Raw genomic sequence first — 16,403 nt, 5'->3', positions numbered from 1 at the left:
TTTTGGGGGGCCGGTGACCCCCCGGGGGGGATTTTTGGGGGAATTTTGGGCGGTTTTGGGGTCATCGGTCCATGGTGGATTCCTCAGGGGGGGTCTCGAAGCAGAGCTGCAGCAGCCGCTCGCAGAATTCCAGCTCCTCCTGCGGGGAGGGAACCAGCCTCAAAATCCCGGGAGTTTGCCCCAAAATCTCGAGGGTTTGTCCCCCGAAATCTCAAAGGTTGTTTCCCCAAAAATCCCCCAAATTCTCCCCAAAATCCCAGAAATTTCCCCCCTTAAAATCCCACGGATTACTGCTCCAAAATTCCAGGGATGTTCCCTCAAAATCCCAAGGATTTGCCCCAAAAACTCAAAAGTTTCCCACCCCCAAAATCTTTGGGATTTACCCTAAAATCCCACGAATTTCCCCCACCCAAAACCCTTGGGAGTTTGCCCAAAAATTGCAGGAATTTCCACCCCAAATCCCGTGAATTTCCACCTTCAAAATCCTCAGAATTTGCCCCAAAATTCCAGAAATTTCCACCTTCAAAATCCTCAGAATTTGCCCCAAAATTCCAGAAATTTCCCCCCCCTCAAAATCTTTGGGATTTACCCTAGAATTTCGGGCATTTCGCCCCTGCAAAATCCCGAGAATTTGCCCCAAAACTCCAGGCATTTCCCCCCCAAAAACCTCATTCATTCCCACCCCAGAGCCCCCAGATTCCACCCCAAACCCCCCGGAATTTCCCCTCCCTTTGGGCTTTGCCCAAACTCTCAGGATTCCACCCCAAACCCTCCGGAATTTCCCCCTTTGGGCTTTGCCCAAACTCTCAGGATTCCACCCCAAACCCCCCGGAATTTCCCCCTTTGGGCTTTGCCCAAAACCCCCGGGTTTCACCCCGAAGCCCACCTGGAACTCGTCGTGGCCCCGCAGCAGCTCCCGGCGCTGCCGCAGCAGCTCCTCCAGCCCCAGCGCGGGGTCCCGGCACTCCCGGAGCCCCTCGGGGCAGCCCGCCGCCAGGCTGGGGAGAAAAACGGCGATTTCGGGAAAATCCAGCACGGACAGCCCCAAAACACCCAAAAAACTGCCCAAAAACACCCAAAAAACTGCCCAAATCACCCAAAAAACTGCCCCAAAACACCCAAAAAACTGCCCAAATCACCCAAAAAACTGCCCAAATCCACCCAAAATCCCCCAAAATCCCCCCAAAACCCCCCACAAAGCAGCTCCTGGCACTCCCGGAGCCCCTCGGGGCAGCCCGCCGCCAGGCTGGGGAGAAAAACGGCGATTTCGGGAAAATCCAGCACGGACAGCCCCAAAACACCCAAAAAACTGCCCAAAAACACCCAAAAAACTGCCCAAAAACACCCAAAAAACTGCCCAAAAACACCCAAAAAACTGCCCAAATCCACCCAAAAATCCCCCAAAACCACCCAAAACCCCCCACAAAGCAGCTCCCGGCACTCCCGGAGCCCCTCGGGGCAGCCCGCCGCCAGGCTGGGGAGAAAAACGGCGATTTCGGGAAAATCCAGCATGGACAGCCCAAAAACACCCAAAAAATCACATAAAAATCACCCAAAAACCACCCAAAAATCACTCAAAATTCCCCCAGAACCACCCACAAAACAGCCCCAAAAATCACCCAAAAAATTGCCCAAAAACTGCCCCCAAACCCCCCAAAACCCGCCCAAAAAACACCCCAAAACCGCCCAAGAGTCACCCACCACTGACCCCAAAACCGCCCAAAATCACCCCAGACCCCCCAAAACCTCCCCGGACCCTCCCAGGACCCCCAGATTTCGGGATTTGCCCCTGGATTTTGGGAGTTCTTGAGGGGTTTTGGGTTTTTTTTGGGGTTTTTTTTGGGGATTTGGGGAGGGGTCTCCACTCCCTCCCCTCTCCGTGTCGTTTTCCCCCCAAATTCTGATGGTTTTTCCCCGGGATTTGGGTTTTTTTTCCCAGCATTGTGGGGGTTTTGGGGCATTTTGGGTTTTTTTGGGAATTTGGGGAGGGGTCTCCCCCTGCCAAGAGCCCCCACCCCCTCCCCTTTCCTGGGTGTCTCCCCCCAAATTATGACTTTTTTCTCCCCGGGATTTTTGGTTTTTTTCCCCAGGATTTTTGGGTTTTTTCCCCGGGATTTTTGGGTTTTTTCCCCAGGATTTTTGGGTTTTTTCCCCGGGATTTTTGGTTTTTTCCCCAGGATTTTTGGGTTTTTTCCCCAGGATTTTTGGGGTTTTTCCCCGGGATTTTTGGGTTTTTTCCCCGGGATTTTGGGTTTTTTGGGGAGGGGTCTCCCCACCTGCAGAGGACCCCCAGGCCGTGCTCGTGGGCGCCGTCGTGCTCGGAGCGCAGCAGCGCCGCCGCCCGCGCCACCAGGCCCTGCTGCACCAGCGGCCCTGCGGGGATCGGGGGGCAACGCGGGTTTGGGGTGAAAAACGGGGGTTTTGGGTCATCCCGGGGGTGTGGGGTGAAAAACGGGGAGTTTGGGGTGAAAAACGGGGGTTTGGGGTGAAACCCGGGGGTTTTGGGGTGAAAATCTGGGGGTTTGGGGTGAAAACCGGGGGTTTTGGGTCATCCCGGGGGTGTGGGGTGAAACCCGGGGATTTGGGGTGAAAAACGGGGATTTGGGGTGAAACCCGGGGAGTTTGGGTGAAATCTGGGGATTTGGGGTGAAAAACGGGGGTTTTGGGTGAAACCTGGGGAGTTTGGGTCATCCTGGGGAGTTTGGGGTAAAACCCGGGGGTTTTGGGTGAAACCTGGGGAGTTTGGGGTGAAATTTGGGGATTTTGGGGTGAAATCTGGGGGGTTTGGCTCATCTGGGGGGCTTGGGGTGAAACCTGGAGGATTTGGGTCAATTCTGGGGGAACTTGGGGTGAAACCCGGGGATTCTGGGGTGAAATCTGGAGGTTTTGGGGGTGAAACCCAGGGAATTTGGGGCATCCCAGGATTTGGGGTGTAATCTGGGGAATTTGGGATCGATTCTGGGGATTTTGGGTCAATTCTGGGGATTTTGGGCTCCGGGAGAGCCCCAGGGAGGGCAGGAAAGGGAATTTTTGGGGGGCTTTTTTGGGATTTCCGGGGTTTTTGGGGTCTTACCAAAGAACCCCGCAGATGGTGCTGAGGGGTTTTGTTTTGGGGCGTTTTTGGGGGATTTTGGAGCCATTCTGGGGGGTTTTGGGGAATTCTGGGGGATTTTGAGGCCATTCTGGTTTATTCTGGGGTCCCAACGGCTCCCGGGAAGGGCCGAGGGGGTCAGGAAAGGGAATTCTGGGGGGATTTCCGGGGGAATTCCGGGGATTTCGGGGTCTCGCTGCTCGAGGGGGCCCGGGGGCCGTTTTTGGGGCAGGTTTGGGGGATTTTGGGGCTGACCTTTGAGGCGGGGGTGCTCCTTGAGCAGGCAGTGCAGCAGGAACGCCGCCCGGGCCCGCAGGGGGGGCTGGGGGCTCTGCAGGGCCCCCCCCAGGGCCTCGAGCCCCCCCAGGGCCTCGAGCTGCTGCAGCCCCTCCGGCTGCGCCCGCACCAGGCCTGGGGAGAGCGAAACGGCGCTTAGAACGGGCAAAACCGGGCAAAAACGGTGAAAAATGGTGAAAAACCGCCCCAAAAACCCCAAAACCGCCCCAAAAACCCCCAAAACTGCCCCAAAAACCCCCAAATCCACCCCAGGGCCTCGAGCTGCTGCAGCCCCTCCGGCTGCGCCCGCACCAGGCCTGGGGAGAGCGAAACGGCGCTTAGAACAGGCAAAACCAGTGAAAAACCGCCCCAAAAACCCCCAAAACCGCCCCAAAAACCCCCAAAACTGCCCCAAAAACCCCCAAATCCACCCAAAATCCACCCCCAAAACCCCCAAATCCACCCCAGGGCCTCGAGCTGCTGCAGCCCCTCCGGCTGCAAAAATCGCTTAAATTCCCCCAAAAACCTCCTAAGAACCCCCAGAAACCCCCCAAAATCCACCCCAAACCCCCAAAATCCACCCCAAACCCCCCAAATCCCACCCAAACCCCCCAAAATCCCACCCCAAAATCCCCCAAAATCCCCCCAAGCCCCCCAAAATCCCCCCCAAATACCACCCGAACCCCCCAAATCCCACCCCAAACCCCCCAAAATCGCCCCCAAACCCCCCAAAATCCCCCAAGCCCCCCAAACTCCACCCGAACCCCCCAAAACCCACCCCAAATCCCACAAAATCCACCCCAAGCACCCCAAAATCCCACCCCAAACTCCCCAAAATCCCACAAAATCCCCCCAAACCCCACAAAATCCCCCCAAATCCCACAAAATCCCACCCCAAGCCCCCCAAATCCCACCCCAAACTCCCCAAAATCGCCCCCAAACCCCCCAAAATCCCCCCAAGCCCCCCAAAATCCCCCCAAACTCCACCCGAACCCCCCAAATCCCACCCTAAACCCCCCAAATCCCATCCAAACCCCCCAAAATCCCACAAAATCCCCCCCAAAATCCACCCCAAGCCCCCCAGAACCGCCCCCAAGCCCCCCAGAACCGCCCCAGGCCCTGCGGCTCACAGGAGATGGCGAAGAGGGCGGCGGGGGGCACGCGGGGGTCGGGGTCCGCCCGCAGCCCCCCCAGCAGCGCGGGCAGAGCCCCCAGGGCCAGCGCCCGGGCCTGGGCCCCGGGCAGGTTCTGGGCACACGCCCCCAGCACCCGCGCGGCCCCGGCCCGCAGCGGCGGCCAGCGGTGGCCCAGCAGCTCCAGCAGCACCTCCAGGCCGCCCAGGGAGCAGAAATCTGGGGGAAAAGGGGCAGGAGCGGGAGAAAACGGGGTTAAAAAGGGAGAAAACGGGAAAAATGGGGTTAAACAGAGTGAAAGTGGGGCTTAAGGGGTTAAAGATAGGGAGAAAACGGCACAAATCGCCCCAAAATCCTCCCCCAAATCAGCCCAGCAGCTCCAGCAGCACCTCCAGGCCGCCCAGGGAGCAGAAATCTGGGAAAAAGGGGCAGGAGCGGGAGAAAACGGGGTTAAAAAGGGAGAAAATGGGGAAAATGGGGTTACAAGGGACAGAAATGGGGCTTAAAGGGGGAGAAAATGGCACAAATCACCCCAAAATCCTCCCCCAGAGCAGCCCAGCAGCTCCAGCAGCACCTCCAGGCCGCCCAGGGAGCAGAAATCTGGGGAAAAAGGGGCAGGAGCCGGAGAAAACGGGGTTAAAAAGGGAGAAAACGGGAAAATGGGGTTACAAGGGACAGAAATGGGGCTTAAAGGGTTAAAGATGGGGAGAAAACGGCACAAATCGCCCCAAAATCCTCCCCCAAAGCAGCCCAGGAGCCCCAAAACCCTGAGTGACCCCAGTGACCTCTGACCCTGAGTGACCCCTGTGACCCCCGAGTGACCCCAGTGACCTGTGATTGACCCGTGAGTGACCCCTGAGTGACCCCAGTGACCCCTGACTCTGAGTGACCCCAGTGATCCCTGACCCTTAGTGACCCCCGAGTGACCCCTGTGACCCTGAGTGACCCCTGAGTGACCTGTGACCCTGAGGGACCCCTGTGACCCCTGACCCCCGAGTGACCCCTGTGACCCCCGGGTGACCCCTGTGTGACCTGAGACCCTGAGTGACCCCTGAGTGACCCCAGTGACCCGTGATTGACCCGTGAGTGACCCCAGTGACCCCTGATTGACCCCAGTGACCCGTGATTGACCCCAGTGACCCCTGATTGACCCCTGAGTGACCCGTGATTGACCCCAGTGACCTGTGATTGACCCCTGAGTGACCCCTGAATGACCCCAGTGACCCCTGAGTGACCCCAGTGACCTGTGATTGACCCCTGAGTGACCCCTGTGTGTCCCCTGAGTGACCTGTGACCCTGAGTGACCCCTGAGTGACCCGTGATTGACCCCTGAGTGACCCGTGATTGACCCCAGTGACCTGTGATTGACCCCAGTGACCCCTGATTGACCCCAGTGACCCGTGATTGACCCCAGTGACCCCCTCGTGACCCCAGTGACCCGTGAGTGACCCCTGAGTGACCCCAGCGAGCAGTGGCCGTACCCGTGGCGTTGTCCAGGCTCTCGCAGAGCTCGGCCAGCTCGGCCAGGGCCCCCTCGTGGCCCCCGGTGTCCCCCAGGCCCCGGTCGGGCGCGGCCTCGCCCGGGCAGGGCCCGGCCAGGAGCCGCAGGCAGCGCTGCAGCTCGGCCCGCGCGGCGCCGGGCCCGGCCAGCGCCTGGGCCACGGCCTCGCGCAGCCAGCGCTGCCTCTGGGGACGGAAACGTTATCCCAAATAACCCCAGAGTTACGTTAAATTATCCCAGAGTTATCCCAAATTATCCCAAATTATCCCAGAGTCGCACCGGGGTTAACCCAGGGCCAGCCTGGGCCACGGCCTCGCGCAGCCAGCGCTGCCTCTGGGGACGGAAACGTTACCCAAAATAACCCCAGGGTTACGTTAAATTATCCCAAATTATCCCAAATTATCCCAAATTATCCCAGAGTTATCCCAAATTATCCCAAATTATCCCAGAGTCGCACTGGGGTTAACCCAGGCCCGGCCAGCGCCTGGGCCACGGCCTCGCGCAGCCAGCGCTGCCTCTGGGGACGGAAACGTTATCCAAAATAACCCCAGGGTTACGTTAAATTATCCCAAACTATCCCAAATTATCCCGGAGTCGCACTGGGGTTAACCCAGAGCCGGCCTGGGCCACGGCCTCGCGCAGCCACCGCTGCCTCTGGGGACGGAAATGTTATCCAAAATAACCCCAGGGTTACGTTAAATTATCCCAAACTATCCCAAATTATCCCGGAGTTATCCCAAATTATCCCAAATTATCCCAGAGTCGCACTGGGGTTAACCCAGGGCCAGCCTGGGCCACGGCCTCGCGCAGCCACCGCTGCCTCTGGGGACGGAAACGTTATCCACACTTATCCCAAATAACCCCAGAGTTACGTTAAATTATCCCAAATTATCCCAGAGTTATCCCAAATTATCCCAAATTATCCCAAATGATCCCAGAGTTGCACTGGGGTTAACCCAGGGCCAGCCTGGGCCACGGCCTCGCGCAGCCAGCGCTGCCTCTGGGGACGGAAACGTTATCCCAAATAACCCCAGAGTTACGTTAAATTATCCCAAATTATCCCAGAGTTATCCCAAATTATCCCGGAGTCGCACTGGGGTTAACCCAGGGCCAGCCTGGGCCACGGCCTCGCGCAGCCACCGCTGCCTCTGGGGACGGAAACGTTACCCACAGTTATCCCAAATAACCCCAGAGTTATGTTAAATTATCCCAAACTATCCCAAATTATCCCAAACTATCCCAAATTATCCCAAACTATCCCAGAGTTATCCCAAATTATCCCAAATTATCCCAGAGTCGCACTGGGGTTAACCCAGGCCCGGCCAGCGCCTGGGCCACGGCCTCGCGCAGCCAGCGCTGCCTCTGGGGACGGAAACGTTACCCAAAATAACCCCAGAGTTACGTTAAATTATCCCAAATTATCCCAAATTATCCCAGAGTTATCCCAAAGTTACCCCAAATTATCGCAGAGTTATCCCAAGTTATCCCAAATTATCCCACAGTTATCCTGAGTTATCCCAAAGTTACCCCAAATTACCCCTGAATTACCCCAAAGTTACCCAAATTACCCCAAAGTTACCCCAAATTACCCCAAAGTTACCCCGAATTCCCCTGAATTCCCCCCGAATCGGCCTCTGAGACCTCGAACAGCTCCTGGGACCCCGAATCATCCCAGGGACCCCCAAACCCCTCAGGGGCCTCCGGAGCCGCCCCCAAAACACCCAAAAGAGTCCCCAAAACACCCAAAGGATCCCCAAAACACCCAAAGTGTCCCCACAACCCCCAAAAGAGTCCCCAAAAGCCCCAAAACGCGTCCCCAGCGCCCCAAAGTGTCCCCAGAGAGCCCCCAAATCCCCAAGAGCGTCCCCCGAGAGCCCCCCGAGCCCCCCCGGGTGCCGTCACCTCCTCGCCCATGGGCTCGCGGGGCTCGGGCTGCGCCTCGCCGGCCGCCACCGCCATCTCCAGCAGCCCCTGCAGCGTGTGCGGCGGCTCCCGCCGGCCCCCGCCGGCCCCGCCGCCCGCCTCCGCCGCCATCGCCCGCTCAGCGCACCGGGGACGCCGCTGCGAGAGCCCTGAGGGCCGATCCGCCGCCCCCGGCCGCGCCGGGAGCCGCCGGTAGCGCCCGGCTCCGCCTAACGCCGCCCGCCGCGCCTGGCCGCCGCCATCTTGGGGTGGGCGGAGCCGAGCGGCGGAAGAGGCGGGGCCGGGCGGCGGAAAGGGGCGGGGCCTCGGCTGTATTGTTTATGGCCGGCCACACTCTGGGCTCATTGTGAGCCGGCGGCGATGAGTGACAGCGCGCTCGGCCAACGGGAGAGAAGCGTGGGAGGGAGGAGGCCAATAGGAGGCGAGGAAGGCGGTTGGTTTTAGCCAATAGAAGAAAAAGGGAGGGACCCGCGCGGTTTCAGCCAATGAAAAGATAGAGCGCCGTGACCGGCCTCTCTCTGGACCAATAGCAAGCCCTCAACGCCGCGGACCTCTGCGGCGGCGCCGCCGCCTCCACCAATCAGCTCTCCGAGCGCCTCGGGGAGGGGGCGGGACTCCCCGCGGGCAGCCAATCGGAGCGGCGGCGCGGCGGGGCGGGCGGCCAATGGGGATGGCGGAGCGGGCGGCGGGAGCGGGCGGGCGGCGGCGCCGGGGCCGCGCCGGGCCCGGTACCGGCGGCGGCCCCGGCCGGTCCCGCGGCCGCGGCGCTGCGGTAACGGCCGGGACGGGGCTCTCGGGGCTCGCCCCGTGCTCGGGGTCCCTCCCCGCGGCACCCCCCCGTTGACGCTCCCGGTGCTGCAGGCGCGGCGGCGGCGGCGGCAGCCGCAGCCCGTGCGGGCCCGGGCGGCGGGCACGGCGGTGACGGCGCGGGAGCTGTGCGAGAACGACGACCTGGCCACGAGCCTCGTGCTGGACTCGGTGCTCGGCTTCCGCACGCACAAGATGGGCGTCAGGTCAGCCCGGGGGGGCACCGAGACCGCGGGCGGGGCGACGCCGGCAGGCACCGCGACCCTCCGGGCGGGGTGCGGAGCGACCCCCGAGGGGAGCGGGACGCGGCGGGGAACACCCGGGGTCCTGAGGGCGTCGCTGTCCCGGGGCTACCGAGGGTCCCTGTCCCCGCAGCCCCCTGCCCGCCCTGCGGCGCCGGGCCCAGCTGCGGGCGGCCATCGAGGCGTTCCGGCAGCGCCGGGACCTGGAGGCGGCCTGGAGGACGCTGAGCGGGGCCTGGGCCCCGGCTTTCTTCCGCCAGCGGCGCCCGGTGCAGCGGGCAGCGCTCAAGAACCACGTACGGGGGGGATCTGGGGGGCGTGGGGCTCCCCGGGCGGGTTTGGGGGTGAGGGATGGACGGGGGGGGGCCCTTGGGGGGATCTGGGGGGCGTGGGGAGCTTTTGGGGGTCCCTGGGGGGGGATCTGTGGGGTGTAGGGGGTCCCTGGGGGGATCTGTGGGGTGTAGGGGACTCTTTGGGGGGATCTGTGGGGTGTAGGCGGCTCTTTGGGGGGATCTGTGGGGTGTAGGGGGGTCTCTGGGGGGATCTGTGGGGTGTGGGGGGCTCTTTGGGGGGATCTGTGGGGTGTAGGGGGGTCTCTGGGGGGATCTGTGGGGTGTGGGGGGCTCTTTGGGGGGATCTGTGGGGTGTGGGGGGCTCTTTGGGGGGATCTGTGGGGTGTAGGGGGCTCTTTGGGGGGATCTGTGGGGTGTAGGGGGCTCTTTGGGGGATCTGTGGGGTGTAGGGGGCTCTTTGGGGGGATCTGTGGGGTGTAGGGGGCTCTTTGGGGGGATCTGTGGGGTGTAGGGGGCTCTTTGGGGGGATCTGTGGGGTGTAGGGGGCTCTTTGGGGGGATCTGTGGGGTGTAGGGGGCTCTTTGGGGGGATCTGTGGGGTGTAGGGAGTCTCTGGGGGTCCCCATGGGGCCATAGGGGAGTCAGTGGGGTGTGGGGGGGTCTTTGGGGGTCCCTACCGGGGGCATGGGGCGGTCTGTGGGGCACAGGGTGGGATTTTGGGGGGTCTGTGGGGCACAGGGTGGGATTTTGGGGGGTCTGTGGGGCACAGGGTGGGATTTTGGGGGTCTGTGGGGCACAGGGAGGGATTTTGGGGGGTCTGTGGGGCACAGGGAGGGATTTTGGGGGGTCTGTGGGGCACAGGGTGGGATTTTGGGGGTCTGTGGGGCACAGGGAGGGATTTTGGGGGGTCTGTGGGGCACAGGGATGGATTCTGAGGGGTTTCTCTGGGGTCTGTGACACACAGGGAGGGTTTCTGAGGGGTTTTTCTGCGGTCTGTGGGGCGCATGCAGCGATTTTGAGGGGTTTTTTTGCAGTCTGTGGGGCGCACGGAGCGATTTTGAGGGGTTTTTTCTGCGGTCTGTGGGGCGCACGAGTCGCCGAGGGGGAGCCGTGGGGTCTGTGGGGTTGAGGAAGGGCCTGGGGGGTCCCGAGCCCCCCTTCTGTCCCCTCCAGGTGTTCCGCTACCTGCGGACGCTCCTGCCCGAGAGCGGCTTCAGCATCCAGCGCTGCACCCGCTACAGCCGCGACACCAACGGCGCCAGGGTGGTCTCCACCCGCACGTGGTGAGGGCCGGGGGGGACCCCAAAGCCGCAAAAAACACCCTAAAACCCCCAGAGCCCCGCTAAAATCCCCAGAACCGCCGAACCTCCCTGAGCCTGCTGCACCCACGACCGCCACAGGCGCGCGGCGGGGTCCCCAGAGCCCCGTGTGGATGCACAGAGCCCTCCAAACGTGGTTTGCTTTTCCCTTTTCCGGCTCTCCAGGTACAAGCACGAGACGCTGGAGCTGCTGGGGGGCTGCGGGGTGGAGCTGCGCGGCTCGGACCGGGCGCTGCTGCGGGCGGGCGACAACGACTTCAGCCTCATGTACTCCACCCGCCGCAGGAGAACCCAGCTCTGGCTGGGGCCCGCGGCCTTCATCAACCACGGTGGGAGCCCAAAACCGCCCCCGCGGCCCCGAAAACTCGGCCACAGCCCGGAAAAATCTGTCCTGGGACCCCCCCTCCCGGAATTCCCCTGAGCGCCCTCAGGACCCACCTGGGCGATCTGTGGGGGGCCTTGAGCGGGTGCTGATGGTTCTGTTGATGTCCTCAGATTGTCGGCCGAACTGCAGGGTGAGTTTGAGGAGGGGTTTTTGGGGGGCGTTCTGTGGTTTTGGGGTGAGAGAGGTTGGTTTTGGGGTGGGCTTTGTGCTGGGGAGTGTGAGGGGAGGAAGGGCGGGAAGCGTGAGGGGAGAGGAGCGGGAAATGTGAGGGGAGAGGAGCGGGAAACGTGAGGGGAGAAAGGGCGGGAAGTGTGAGGGGAGAAAGAGCGGGAAATGTGAGGGGAGAAAAGGATGGAAAACGTGAGGGAAAAAGTGGTGAGAAACGTGAGGGGAAAAAGAGCGGGAAATGTGAGGGGAAAAAGAGTGGGAAATGTGAGAGAGAAAGAGCGGGAAATGTGAGGGGAGAAAAGGATGGAAAACGTGAGGGAAAAAGTGGTGAGAAACATGAGGGGAAAAAGAGCGGGAAGCGTGAGGGGAGAAAGAGCGGGAAACGTGAGGGGAGAAAAGGATGGAAAACGTGAGGGAAAAAGTGGTGAGAAACACGAGGGGAAAAAGAGCGGGAAATGTGAGGGGAAAAAGAGCGGGAAATGTGAGGGGAAAAGGAGCGGGAAATGTGAGGAGAGAAAGAGCGGGAAACATGAGGGGAAAAGCAGTAGGAAACGTGAGGGGGAAAAAGGATGGAAAACGAAAAAGTGGTGAGAAACGTGAGGGGAGAAAGAGTGGGAAACCTGAGGGGAGAAAGCCGCAAACATGAGGGGAGAAAGAGCGGGAAGTGTGAGGGGAAAAGAGTGGGAAACTTGAGGGGGAAAAGGGGTAGGAAGCGTGAGGAGAGAAAAGGATGGAAAACGTGAGGGAAAAAGTGATGAGAAACGTGAGGGAGAAAAGGGCGGGAAGCGTGAGGGGAAAAGGATGGAAAACGTGAGGGGAAAAGTGGTGAGAAACGTGAGGGGAGAAAAGGGCAGAAAACTTGAGAGGAAAAGGATGGAAAACGTGAGGGGAAAAGTGGTGAGAAATGTGAGGGGAGAAAAGGGCAGAAAACTTGAGAGGGAAAAGGATGGAAAACGTGAGGGGAAAAGTGGTAGGAAGCGTGAGGAGAAAAAAGAGCGGGAAACGTGAGGGGAAAAAACGGTGCAAAACACAAGGAGAAAAAGCAGGAAACGCGAGGAGAAAATAAGTGGGAAATGTGAGGGGGAAAAAAGCAGAAAACGAGAGGGAAAAAGCACTGCGAAATGCGAGGGGAAAAGCAGCAGGGAATATGCGGGGCTCACGGGATCTCCCCCATTTTTGGGGTCCCGTTTCGGGCTCTCCCCCATTTTTGGGGTCCCATTCCAGGCTCTCTCCCGTTTTTGGGGTCCCCTTTTGGACTCTCTCCTGTTTCTGGGGTCCCGTTTCGGGCTCTCTCCTGTTTTTGGGGTCCCATTCCAGGCTTTCTCCCGTTTTCGGGGTCCCGTTTCGGGTCTCACGCGCTCTCTCCTGTTTTTGGGATCCCCTTTTGGACTCTCTCCTGTTTTTGGGGTCCCCTTTCGGGCTCTCTCCCATTTTTGGGGTCCCCTTTTGGACTCTCTCCCGTTTTTGGGGTCCTCTTTCGGGCTCTCTCCCGTTTTCGGGGTCCCGTTTCGGGTCTCGCGCGCTCTCTCCCGTTTTTGGGGTCCCATTTCGAGCTCTTTCCCCTTTCGAGCTGGGGTCCCCTTTTGGACTCTCTCCTGTTTTTGGGATCCCCTTTCGGGCTCTCTCCCGTTTTCGGGGTCCCCTTTCGGGCTCTCTCCCGTTTTCGGGGTCCCGTTTCGGGTCTCACGCGCTCTCTCCCATTTTCGGGGTCCCGTTTCGGGTCTCACGCGCTCTCTCCCGTTCTCGGGGTCCCGTTTCGCGTCTCACGCGCTCTCTCCCGTTTTCGGGGTCCCGTTTCGGGCTCTCCCCCGTTTTCGGGGTCCCGTTTCGCGTCTCACGCGCTCTCTCCCGTTTTCGGGGTCCCGTTTCGGGCTCTCTCCTGTTTTCGGGGTCCCGTTTCGGGTCTCACGCGCTCTCTCCCGTTTTCGGGGTCCCGTTTCGCGTCTCACGCGCTCTCTCCCGTTTTCGGGGCGCAGTTCGTGTCGGCCCCGGGCGGGGCGCGGGTGCAGGCGCTGCGGGACATCCCCCCCCGGGCAGAAATCACCTGCTTCTATGGCGACGGCTTCTTCGGCGAGGGCAACCGAGGCTGCGAGTGCCGCACCTGCGAGAGGTACCCCGAAACCCTCACTGGGACCCCGAAACCCTGATGGGGCCCCGAAATCCTGACAGGGATCCCGAAACCCTGACTGGGACCCCGAAATCCTGACTGGGACCCCGAAACCCTGATGGGGCCCCGAAACCCTCACTGGGACCCCGAAACCCTGACAGGGACCCCGAAATCCTGACAGGGACCTGGAAACCCTGACTGGAACCCCGAAACCCTGACAGGGACCCCGAAATCCTGACTGGGACCCTGAAACCCTGAGAGGGACCCCGAAACCCTGAGAGGGACCCCAAAACCCTGACTGGGACCCCAAAATCCTGACAGGGACCCCAAAAGCCCCAAAGGTATCCCAGGATCTGGGAGGGACCCTGAAACCCTGACAGGGACCCCAAAATCCTGAAAGGGGCCCCAAAATCCTGACAGGGATCCCGAAACCCTGACAGGGACCCCAAAATCCTGAGAGGGATTGGCGGCGGGGGGGGGGGGGGTCTTTAACTTTGGGTGGGGGGCCCCAATTCCCAATTTCGGGTCGGGGTCCCCAATTTCAGGACGGGGGTCCCCAATTCTGGGTGGGGGTCCCCAGTTCCGGGTGGTGGTCCCCAATTTTAGGACGGGGGTCCCCAGCTCCGGGTGGGGGTCCCCAATTCTGGGTGGTAGTCCCCAATTCTGGGTGGGGGTCCCCAATTTCAGGACGGGGGTCCCCGATTCCGGGTGGGGGTCCCCAAATTGAGCCCCGCCCCCCTCCCCCCCCAGGCTCGGCGAGGGCGCGTTCCGCAGCCGCGGGGGGAGGGGCAAGGCGGCGCCCGCGCCCCTCCCCCCGCGGGACCCCCCCCCAAAATACGAGCTGCGCGAGACCGACGGCCGGCTGCGGCGGCGGGGGGCAGGGCCGGGGCACGACGGGACCCCCCCGCCCCAAAAACGCCGCCGGAAGCGCCCCCCAGCCCGGAAGCGGCGGCGGCGGCGGCGGCGGCGCCCCCTCCTCCCCGCGGGCCCCCAGCCCCGCGTGTCCCTGCACGACTGCGTGTCCTGCGGGGGGGGCTGCCGCCTGCGGGCGGGGGTCCCGCTGGTGCTCCTGGGGACCCCCGGACCCCCCCCCCGCGCCCCGCGCGCCGCCGCCGCCGCCGCCGGACCCCAAACTGTCGCTGTACGCGCACGTGCGCCTGGGGGGGGGCGCCCCCAAACCGGGGGGGCAGGGGCAGGGGCAGGGCGGGACCCCCCCCCGGCTGCGGCTGGTGGTCACGCAGGGGGGGCTGGCCCTGGCGCTGCCCCCCCCCGGCCCCGCCGAGCCCTGAGCTGCCCGGGCCTGGGGGGGCTTGGGGGGCTGGACCCCCCCCTCCCCCGCTTTGGGGGCGGCGAGGTTGAGGGGGGGGGCGGGCGAGGGAGCTCCCCCCCCCCCGGTGTGGGGAAGGGGCTGGATTTTGGGGGGACAGACCCGGATCTGGGGGGACGCACTCGGATTTGGGGGGACACACCCGGATTTGCAGGGTTTAGACCCGGATTTTGGGGTCTGGACACGGATTTTGGGGCATTAGACCCGGATTTTGGGGAGTTACACCCGAATTTTTGGGGGTTTAGACCTGGATTTTGGGGTCTGGACATGGATTTTGGGGGGTCGGGCCCGGATCTGGGGGGACGCACCCGGATCTGGGGGGACACACCCGGATTTGGGGGTTAAACCCAGATTTTGGGGGGTTAGACCCGGATTTGGGGTCTAGACATTGATTTTGGGGGCATTAGACCCAGATTTTGGGGGTTTAGACACGGATTTTGGGGATTTAAACCCGGATTTTGGGGAGTTAGACCCAGATTTTGGGGTCTGGACATGGATTTTGGAGGGTCACACCCGGATTTTGGGGGTTTAGACCCGAATTTTGTGGGGTAATACCCCAATTTTTGGGGGCTTGACCCGGATTTGGGGAGTTAGACTTGGGTTTTGGGGGTCAGATCCCTGTGTTTTGGGTCTGGACTTGGATTTTTGGGGTTAGACCCCCCCTTTTGGGGTCTGGACATGAATTTGGGGGGTTAGACCCGAATTTTGGGGACTTGGATGCTCGTTTTTGGGGTCTGGACCCAGTTTTTTGGGGGTTCGAACCCTGCTTTTGGGACCAGACCCAAATTTTTGGGGTCAGACCCCCATTTTTGGGGTCTGGACCCGGATTTTTGGGCCAGACCCCCTCAGTTTTGGGGTCTGGACCTGGATTTGGGGGGGCTAGACCCCCATTTTTGGGGTCTGGACACGGATTTTTGGGGTCAGACCCCCCCTTTTTGGGGTCTGGATCTGAATTTTGGGGGGGCTCAGACCCCCCAAATTTCCACTCCGGACCCCCAGGATTCACCTTTGGCCTCGACTTTGGGGGGGGGCTGAGCCCCTCCCCCCCTCCCCCGGTGCCATTTTGGGGAGGGGGCTTTGGGGGGGGGTGGTCCCTGGTGCTTTTCGGGGTGGGGGAGGGGACGGGGGGGGGGGCGTTTTGTACCAAAATAAAGGAATTTGGAACAAAAGCGGCTGCGGAGGATTTTGGGGGGGGGGGAGGGGTGAAGGTGACCCCTCCCCCCTTTGTGTGTGTTTTTTTTGGGGAGGGGGAGGGGTGAAGGTGACCCCTCCCCCCCTTTGTGTGTGTTTTTTTGGGGAGGGGGAGGGGTGAAGGTGACCCCTCCCCCCCCTTTGTGTGTGTTTTTTTTGGGGGGGGGAGGGGTGAAGGTGACCCCTCCCCCCCTTTCTGTGTTTTTTTGGGGGGGGGAGGGGTGAAGGTGACCCCTCCCCCACTTTGTGTGTGTTTTTTTGGGGGGGAGGGGTGAAGGTGACCCCTCCCCCCCTTTGTGTGTGTTTTTTTGGGGAGGGGGAGGGGTGAAGGTGACCCCTCCCCCCCCTTTGTGTGTGTTTTTTTTGGGGGGGGGAGGGGTGAAGGTGACCCCTCCCCCACTTTGTGTGTGTTTTTTTTGGGGGGGGGGTCCCAAAAACCCGCGACAGGTGCGGGGTGGGGGAGGGGCGCGCGGTGACGTCAGCGCCGGGAACTGACCCCCCCCTTCCCTCCCCCCCCCCCCCCCCTTTTCTTTTGTTTTCACCCAAAAATGGCCCTGGGGGGGCCGCGGCCCCTCCCCCACGGCCCGGCGGTGTCCGATGTCGCGACATATCGGGGAACAATGGGGCCGTGACGTCACCGC

At 61.6% G+C, this 16,403-nt stretch overlaps 2 protein-coding genes across 2 annotated transcripts; one reads left to right on the top strand and one right to left on the bottom strand.

Moving 5' to 3' along the window:
• Positions 1-53: 53 nt before the first annotated feature.
• Positions 54-8,035, bottom strand: LOC137466657 (hsp70-binding protein 1-like). The gene is made up of 8 exons (XM_068178350.1): positions 7,904-8,035; positions 5,982-6,186; positions 5,032-5,100; positions 4,498-4,719; positions 3,347-3,502; positions 2,277-2,373; positions 887-998; positions 54-139 (listed from the first exon to the last, which is right to left on the bottom strand). The coding sequence occupies exons 1-8, from the start codon at positions 8,033-8,035 to the stop codon at positions 62-64; spliced, it is 1,071 nt and encodes a 356-aa protein (XP_068034451.1). The 3' UTR covers positions 54-61.
• Positions 8,036-8,594: 559 nt separating this feature from the next.
• Positions 8,595-14,533, top strand: LOC137466659 (histone-lysine N-methyltransferase KMT5C-like). Its single transcript, XM_068178352.1, has 9 exons — positions 8,595-8,696; positions 8,786-8,937; positions 9,107-9,269; positions 10,439-10,548; positions 10,750-10,913; positions 11,080-11,099; positions 13,114-13,247; positions 13,995-14,385; positions 14,486-14,533. The coding sequence occupies exons 1-9, from the start codon at positions 8,595-8,597 to the stop codon at positions 14,531-14,533; spliced, it is 1,284 nt and encodes a 427-aa protein (XP_068034453.1).
• Positions 14,534-16,403: the final 1,870 nt, after the last annotated feature.

Source organism: Anomalospiza imberbis, unplaced genomic scaffold (genome assembly GCF_031753505.1).
Source record: "Anomalospiza imberbis isolate Cuckoo-Finch-1a 21T00152 unplaced genomic scaffold, ASM3175350v1 scaffold_378, whole genome shotgun sequence".
Lineage (NCBI taxonomy): Eukaryota > Metazoa > Chordata > Aves > Passeriformes > Viduidae > Anomalospiza > Anomalospiza imberbis.
This window is presented reverse-complemented; position numbering and strand designations above follow the sequence as displayed.